The sequence below is a fragment of the Cibotium barometz genome, chromosome 58, assembly GCF_041138505.1.
Source record: "Cibotium barometz isolate CiBa-2024 chromosome 58, ASM4113850v1, whole genome shotgun sequence".
NCBI classification, from domain to species: Eukaryota; Viridiplantae; Streptophyta; class Polypodiopsida; order Cyatheales; family Cibotiaceae; genus Cibotium; species Cibotium barometz.
Genome location: NC_141103.1, coordinates 23,081,835 through 23,090,691, shown reverse-complemented (window position 1 = coordinate 23,090,691; position 8,857 = coordinate 23,081,835). Strand labels below are relative to the sequence as shown.

Genomic DNA, 8,857 nt, shown 5'->3' with positions numbered 1-8,857 from the left:
TCCCTGTGGCATGCCGATCCCTAGCACATACAGGACGTACCGATTAGAAGTGTTTTGTTCATGGTTTGAGCTTGGTTTTGGGATGTACCATGTACCATTTTCTGGCAGTAGCACTGAATTGGGAACAATCTGTCTTGTGATCATCTGTGACGTTTTTTTGGCTCTCATATCAGTTTGTTCTTCCATATACTAGACCACCAGATCACTTCAGGGGGCTTGGGCAAGGCTCCGGTACTTCACCAACAATTGTATTCAAATACCCTCTCAGCAACAACTCCTTATTCTCCAAAAGACAAATATGATGACGCTTGAAAGAAAACTGCTACAAAATCCATACCAATAAACCTTATTCGCAGGTCAACTGAGTCTATTCATCTTTACATTTATAAGCTCAGGGAATTCCAAATTCCAAGAACATAAGCCCAAATTCAAACTCTTGTCAGCAGCACAAGTCCACACCATGCTTCACATCTGCATGGCCTCCTTTACAAATGGTCCACAACTCCCTGCCAGATTTATGTGCTCCCTTGCTTCTATACAGACCCCTGTGTACTATAATCTTTCATGTGCTGTTTTCTAATACACAAATGTCTCGCATAGGCCAACTGACTCTTCTCCTCACATGTGCTTGTTTTCTCCATGTGCAATAACCGGTCCTGCATGAGCAGACCGCTCATCAACACATTGAATTCTCCCCCTGCTCTATATATGGACACCAACCTTACATAGGCACCCACCTAACATAGGCTGGCTACACTTTCTTTTCACTTGCACTTCTCCAATCTTCCCGCCAAGAAGCTCCACAATATTAGTGCAAGCTAGACGCCTTTAACATATTTTACTCTCAGTCATCTGTAGCACAGGTTCTGCATAAACTGGATGTCTTTTATCTCATGTACTAACTCTTTCCCAAATGGAACCCAACATGGGATGGCTGCCCTTCTCTGAACACCTGCTAGGGGTCACCGCCTCTTCTATTCTATGTAGTCTCACTCTATGCTACCACCTCATGCATAGTATCTGTTCTATATGCACCACAATCTTGGCTAAGCTCGCCATTTTTTCTCTTCACAGCCCTTGCTCCTGTATCACAAATCCCCATGCCCTCTTTTGTTTTTTCCCAGCTCGTACGCAGCAGCCCCCCTCCCTTTCTTGCATAATCTCTGTCCAGAATGGCCTGTTACTCCTGACTCCCCAAATCTTCGCACCACCTGTGTGTCTCAAGTTTCAACACTGCTCCACATGGTCGCTTCTATCATGTTGGCCAAAAACCATGCCTCAACCATTCCCTCTATTTATTAACCACCTGAACCTTTACATTCCCTAAAAACTCATACAAAGACTCCATGAAAACATGCACTTTACACCGTACATGAGACTAAAATCCACGTCTTCTATCTCCTTTTCATCCAAGGAAATAGGCATCAACTGAACCCAAAAAATCTACCTCACACTTTAGTGTAATCACGTAGCCTGTCATACATGCATTCCAAGAAAATTTGTCAGTGTAGCATGTGAAGACTTTTCTTTTTAAATTCCATATAAGTTAATTTTGAAGTAGGGAACTGTTATGTTGTGCCTCCATGGGAAGAGTCGAGAGATTGTTATGTTGTGCCTCCATGGGAAGAGTCGAGAGATTGTTAAGGAACTATTAACACTAAAAATTTGAAAATTCCCTCTGCGCATGTGATGAACTGATGTGTAGCTCCTCTGCAACCATCACGTGGCTCCATATGTGACGAGTCATGCATGTACCAGTATGACTGAGTGTACTTGGATCCAATCAACACAGGCCTCTATAATGCATGCCACCATTAGCAGGCATCCTGCTAAACATGTATGAGACCATGGAGCAACTAGTGTCAAATGCAACCGCAACCAGTCTACTTATCAAATATGAGAATCAATGGGATGGGTTGTACTCGAAGATACTCCATGCAATCAGCAAGGATGATGATTGCTCTATGCTTTGTGTAGTTCTCGCCTCTTTTGAGGTGGTAATCCAAAAGCTTATAGCATAAGGGTGGTGTTTCCTCTTCAATGACCACATGGTTCCGGATGGGCAATGAGCACGACAGCACCCATGCAAGTCCAATGCATAGGAACAGTTCAGTATAAATCTCCACAAGAGCACAGACCATCCTTGAAATAATGGATGCAGCAAGTGTCACGAAGAATGATCTCCCGGCTTTCAATCTTGGATATGATCTTACTTACGTCATGGCAATCATTGCACATCCTCAGATTTTTTGCCACACGCAGCGTTTCTCCCTGTGGTGTGCTGAGAAGCCCAAAGGCTATAGCTAATTTCTCTGCATGTCCGCATAACACTACCTCCTTCTCCTCGTCTGAAATGGGCTTTAGTATCTTATCCAGGTTTGGCATATGCCCTTCTTCCTTAATACGAGAACTCAGAGTTTGTAGCATTGTTGAGATTTCATTGCTTTGGTTGCTACCCACTACAAACTCATGCACTTTCTTATTGACCTCTATCAAAGCAGATGCAGGTTTTTTCCTTGCTCCTGCATGTTTTCTCAAGTCCTCTATCCGGCGTGCATCAACTCGGCTGCCAGCATTCACATAGATATCGGCCATAAGCACGTACCAAGTAGCATCTTCTGCATTTATCTCGACAAGCTGCTGAAAGCATCTCAGCCCTAGTTCTGTGTCCCCATAAGTTTTGCAAGCAGTGAGCAATGCAGCCCATGTTGCTTCGTGCAGAGGACACAACAGTGCCAAAAACTTCTCTGCCTCATACAACTGTCCCGATCTTGCTAGCAGATCGATCATGCATGTGTGATGTTCTACGGTTGGTGCAACGCCATACTGTTCTCTCATCTGCTTATAATAGTGTAGCCCCTTTGATACCAGACTAGCATGGCTGCACGCAGCGAGAAGACAAGTGAATGTTACAGTATCTGGCTTTTCCCCCTGTTCTTGCATGTCCTCAAAACACTGTACTGCCATATTACCCTCATGGCTCATGCAATATCCTTTCATCATCGAACTCCATGCTACAGAATCACGAACTGGCAGTGAATCAAAGACTTCCCGTGCATCTGCAAGAGCGCCACATCTGGCATACATGCTGATCAGACTGTTGCCAGCAGATAGATCTTTGTCAAACTCTTCTTCTGCAATCATTGCATGTATTTCTCTACCTTTTTGTATGGCTCCTAAGTTCCCACATGCTTTTATTATGCAAGCCAGAGTGACAGCATCCACACACAGACCCTTTATTTGCATCCGTTCAAAACACTCCAATGCTTCCTGACCAGGCCCATGCTCAGCATATCCTGCAATTAGTGAGGTCCACGACATGAGATCTGGAACTCCCAGCACATTAAAAGCTTCCCGGGCCTCTGAAAGGGAACCACATTTGGCATACATGCCAACCAGAGTGTTGCCTACAGAAAGTTCCTTTTGCAAGCCTTTCTCTGCAAGAACCATGTGAATTTCTCGACCCTTCTCTATTGCTCCTATGCTGCTGCAAGCTTTCAAGCTGCAAGCAAATGTGGCAGCATCCGGAGACAGCCCCTCCAGCTGCATCTGCTCAAAACACTTCAATGCTTCCTGACCAGGTCCATGCTCAGCATATCCTGCAATCAGTGCAGTCCACAACACAACATCTCGAATTAAAATCTTGTCAAAGACTTTCTGTGCCTCTGCAAGTGCTCCACAACTCGCATACATGCTAATCAAACTGCTGCTGACTGAAGGATCTCCTTCAAAACCAGTTCGTGAAACTTTCAAATGTATTTCGCGGCCTCTCTCTAAAGCTTCTATGCTGCCACAAGCTTTCAAGGTACAAGAAAATGTGACAACATTGGGGAGGACGCCCTGAAGCTGCATCTGCTCAAAACAGATCACTGCTTCCTCACCAGGTCCGTGTTCAGCATATCCTGCAATCAATGCAGTCCATGATACGCAATCTTGCATGGGTAGTTCATTGAAGACTTCCCTTGCCTCTAAAAGTGAGCCACATTTCGCGTACATTCCAACCAAAGTGTTGCCAACCATCAGATCTCTTCTAAGACCCTTTCTTGACAGTGCTTTATGTATTTCTCGGCCCTTATCTATTGCTCCTATGCTGCTGCAAGCTCTCAAGCTGCATGCAAATGCAATAGCATCGGGAGAGACACCCTCTTGTTGCATCTGATCATAACATTTCAGTGCTTCCTGAGCAGGTCCATGTTCAGCATATCCTGCAATTAGGGTAGTCCATGACACGAGATCTCGAACTGGAAGGATATTGAACACTTCCTGTGCCTCTATAAGAGATCCACATTTGGCATACATACCAATCAGGCCATTGGCAACAGAAGGATAGCTTTGCAATCCCTTCACTGCTATCTCAATGTGAAATTCTCTACCCCTGTCTAAGGCTCCTATGCTGCAACAAGCTTTCAAAACACAAGCAAACGTGACAGCGTTTGGAGAGACGCCTCTTTGTTGCATCTGTTCAAAACATTTTAGTGCTTCTGTACCAGGTCCATGCTCAGCATATCCTGCAATTAGAGCAGTCCATGACACAACGTCTTGAACTGGCAACCTATCAAAGATTAACCGTGCCTCTGAAAGCAAGCAGAACTTGGCATACATGCCAACCAGAGTGTTGCCAACAGGAAGATCTCTTTCAAAACCTTTCAATGCTATATCCAGATGAATTTCATGTCCCCTCTCCACATCTTTCAGCCCTGCACAAGCTTGCAGCAGGGCCACAAGCATGTAACTGCTCAGATGCACGCTTTGTTCTTCCATTTTCTGATACAAAATGAGAGCTTCTTGCAGACGGCCACAATTAATGAAACCTAACAAGAGAGAGGTCCATGAATGTTCATTTTGATTAACCAGCTTGTCAAAAACCTGCTGAGCTAAAGCCATACTACCGCATTCCACATGCATAGGCACAATATAGTTCCCAACAATTCGATGAGCTTCCAGCCCGTTATTACAAATATGCAAATGTATGTGCATAGCATAATGTGCATGTTTTTTCTTCTTACATTTATGCAAGATGCAAATGACATTCTCCACTGAAGGCAGCTTGGGTGTGCCAAACAAGGCACTGATAATCTCCTTTATGCTTAGCGTCTCCCAAGCAATTGCATCCAATGCATCCGGTAGTAGCCCTGGATCTGATTGTACTTCAGATCCAAAGCTAGCTTCACGCGAAAGGCTGGATGGTGGCTGGAGCTCCTCCAAGCAAAGGGCACTGGGATACCAGCATGTTGGTGCTTGATCTGCAAGGTGCACGGCAATGCTGCCTTGCACCATTTCTCGATGTCCATCTTCTTCCGCCTCCTTTTTCTCGGGCAAAACTTTATGCCAGCTAAGAGTAGGAGTGTTACATACATCTATCCAGAGGGTTGTCTGCTCATAATCTGAAGCCTTTAGGTCTATCTATGAAAGTCATGGAAACTAAGTAATCAAGTTAAGTTTATGGCTAACATGTCTGTTCCATTAACATGATTGAATTTGACATCAAGGCAAGCGGATTATGATTTTGATTTGTTAGGTAATTAAAGCTCAGCAGGCGCTTACTTGCTTAATGCCATTATCCGCATATTGGGAGGAACCAGCAAAGCACTGCGTCCATGTATGCCTTCGACCTAGCTCGGCTTCCTTGTCTGCAAGGAGAACACAGAAGAAAGATTAGTACAGAGAATTGATGAAGAAACGTAGCAAGGAGGAGTACGCGATGAGTTCTGAACCTGAACTCAGAGTCCTTGGCGGAAAGTACTGCGGTACTTGAGTGTGCCTGCGCAGGCCATCTTCGGGTTCGAAAAACTCTCTTCTTTTTGCAGTGGAAACAAGCTCCGGAAAGGCGAGCTCTGCCGACTGGGAAGTTGAAGGTGAGATGGTAGCTGGGAGGCTTGAATGGCTGCTGATGAGAGGGTGCAACATGCGTCCTGCTCGGTTTACGTTCAGGGCATTTGCCCACAATTCCAACTAGAAGTTCCTATGCTAATGTCACCCACATGTGATAATGTGAATACATACATCAAAGATGATGTGCGCGCCATTGGTGATGTGTGTGAGTGCCCACGATGCCCACATAGTCTGTGATAATGTGAATACATACATCAAATGATGATGATCCATTTGATGATGTGCGTGAGTACATGCACTCGTACGCACATTGATGATGTGGTATGAGTGCATGTACTTTTCTTATTGTCACTCAACAGTATGTGAATGCATACGTCAATGGTGATGGTGTGAGCATGTGTGTGCACACTATGCAAGAGCACACTTTTATTCCTTTTGGGGAAAAGAGGAGGGAAGGTGCAATAGGAATAATAGGGTGACTGGTTTTGCTAAATAGACCTTGAAGTGGTAAAGGGAATGAAGGACCATAGTGGATACGATCATTTGTGTCATTCAAAGATGCACAATTAGTGTAGGCAATACGAGTTGACACCGTATGTGAAACTTTTTCAAATCAACGAAATAGATCGAATCCCCCCCGTGAGCTACTTGGTCTCACTAATTATCAACTAGTCCTTCGAGGTTCTCGGTGGGATGGTAGCACTTGACCTCCTTGATCCTTTGGCTTTTGTGTCCAATCAGGAACCAAGATCGTAGGTTTTGATCAGTAGGGGTGTTTTACTCAATAGGGGTAGCCTTCTAGATAACTCCTTGATTTCCTTTATAAACTCTTTGATGGATATTGATCCCTCCTAAATCCTCTTAAGTTAGTAGAGTACGTCCTTATCACTCCTTGGATTTTCTTTATAAACCCTTTGATGGATATTGATCCCTCCTAATCCTCTCAAGTTTGTAGAGCACGTCCTTGGATCTTTGTATCTTGCAAGGAAGGCATGTCTCATCAACTCATCGGTTGGGAGTTTCTCGGGTGGAACCTAGTAGTACCATTTTTTAGCCTTCTTCTACATATTTTGAGGGAAGTAATCCACAAAGTCCTCCCTCTCAATGCCCCGGGTCCACTCGTTAGAGGCTTGGATGTGAATCCATGGGTCCTTTCATTTTAGTGCCTTTGTACAAATGCAGCTTAATTTTGATCCGAGTTGCTTGAAGTGATATTCTACCGATCCTCTTAGAGTTCTATTCATGAGTTCACTGGTTTGTAAGTGTGGTTCTAACACTTCTTCCAACTCTTCTTTGTTGGTGTTGTTGCCATCCATTGTTTTCTCTTCTCTTTCCTCTTTCTTTGGTGGTGATGTTTCCATCCATTTCTTTCTCTACTCTTCCCTCTTTCTTTTGATTTCTAATTTTCTCTCTTTTCCTTAGGAGGCTAGTGTTTCCATAACCCTACTCCCTTTTCTCTTTTTTTTCCTATTAAGTTCCTTCTCCCTATAGTCTTCTTTTTTATTTCTTGAATTCTTTCCTTCATAATCCTTTCCTCACCCGTCTTTCCTTGGCAGGCCCTTCTTTTCTCTCAAGCAGACCTCTAACTCTTAGCCTAATGTAACTAATTGCTCATATGATTCTTGAGTTTCACTACTCCTTTTCATAGTTCTTTTATCAGCTTTATAGATTGGAATAAAACAAGGCCTTTGGAATTCTTGTTTTCGTAGTTTGGCAAAATTAACTCCCTAGTAGAATCACTAAAATGTGGATAGTGTGTAACTATGAATACTAGAGATATTACCAATTTGAACACAATTTGCACCTTACGTATCACCCTAAGTTGGCCTTAGTGTGAAACTATAGATATTACTAGTTTGCACCTTAGGTATCACTCTAAGTTGACCTTAGGTGAACAAAGGTTGTTAACTACCTCTATTTCCCTGGGGGCAGTTAGGTTACTAGTGTCTACTTTCTGGATATGTCAAAGGTTTCACTAAAACAAATGTATGATATCACGTGTGTGTGCAAAGGAGATCATTTTTAAAGAAGGTCTATTTATTATGTTTACATTTAGAGGTGGTGTCCTATTTATTAGCTGTTAGGTGTGTGAAATATTCGTATGAAAAAATTGTATATATATAAGAAATGATATGTATATCCCTAAAAACTGACCTTATTTTTTAGATGTTTACATTTACAAGAGGTGTCATAATTATTAGCTACTAGGTGTGTAAAATATTTGTATGAAAAAGTGTATACATATAGGAAAAGATATGTATATTCCTAAAAATCGACCTAATTTTTAAAACATAAGTGGTTACTCTAGAGCACTACATGAGGTCACTTGTTGGCTAGGAGTAATTCAACCCACACACTCAATGCTCATAGTTACAAGAAGACAACTGATAGAACAAGTATTATATTATAGATGCAAATATTACAATGGGTGAGGAATACACTGCATTGCAATATACAATTTAAATGCTCATAGTTAGGAGAAGATAACTGGTAGAACAAGTGTTGTAACACATTGTATATATAAATTCAAATATTACAAAGGGTGAGGAATAGAATGTGTTGCAATATGAACTATTACAAGCAACCAAGCGTAAAATGTTCAACCAAGAAATGATTACAATGTTCTCTCTATATGTGGAACCGTACATTGCCAAATGTCAGGTTCCTATTGTTGCCCGCCTCTAAGAATCTCGGCCTTTGAAATATTTGTCATAGAGATTGGTTCCCACTTCGAGATGGATGGTCCTTTTGCTTCTATCGCTAATAACATCAAATGGTGGTAATGATATTTGGGCTTCTTGAACGATATGCATTTAGTACGTAGTATTCTTTGGCCTCCATGAGCAATTTAGATAACTCTAGCTCTTGGGCCTCTTCACTTCTCATGCAAACATGCCATCAACAGCACTGAACCAGGGACCAAAAGATCTTTTAGGCATGGTCTCAGCTTACCATAGTGCATACAAAGCCTTTATGCAACATAGTCCCTTTTAGGACTTTCACTTGGCATTTACCATCCCTTTTA

At 42.6% G+C, this 8,857-nt stretch overlaps 1 protein-coding gene across 5 annotated transcripts; it reads right to left on the bottom strand.

The window, feature by feature from the left end:
- Positions 1–337: 337 nt before the first annotated feature.
- LOC147606038 (putative pentatricopeptide repeat-containing protein At3g15130) lies at positions 338–5,981 on the bottom strand. 5 transcript variants are annotated; one of them, XR_015265096.1, is made up of 4 exons: positions 5,715–5,981; positions 5,545–5,630; positions 1,616–5,403; positions 338–1,579 (listed from the first exon to the last, which is right to left on the bottom strand). XR_015265096.1 is itself a non-coding variant. In XM_086792824.1 (3 exons), exons 1-3 carry the CDS (start codon positions 5,905–5,907, stop codon positions 2,110–2,112), a joined length of 3,573 nt encoding a protein of 1,190 aa, XP_086648950.1. In that variant the 5' UTR covers positions 5,908–5,981; the 3' UTR covers positions 338–2,109. The 5 variants fall into 5 exon arrangements, 4 of the variants coding, with proteins under 4 accessions (XP_086648950.1, XP_086648951.1, XP_086648952.1 ...); XM_086792824.1 differs by having other exon boundaries at positions 338–5,403; XM_086792825.1 differs by having other exon boundaries at positions 338–5,373.
- Positions 5,982–8,857: the final 2,876 nt, after the last annotated feature.

Coding starts and splice junctions, on each gene's coding strand:
- LOC147606038 (XM_086792824.1), bottom strand. CDS start 5,907: ATGTTGCACCCTCTCATCAGCAGCCATTCAAGCCTCCCAGCTACCATC. Junction 5,631..5,714: donor GCCAAGGACTCTGAGTTCAG/GTTCAGAACTCA, acceptor TTCTCCTTGCAG/ACAAGGAAGCCGAGCTAGGT. Junction 5,404..5,544: donor CGGATAATGGCATTAAGCAA/GTAAGCGCCTGC, acceptor TGACTTTCATAG/ATAGACCTAAAGGCTTCAGA.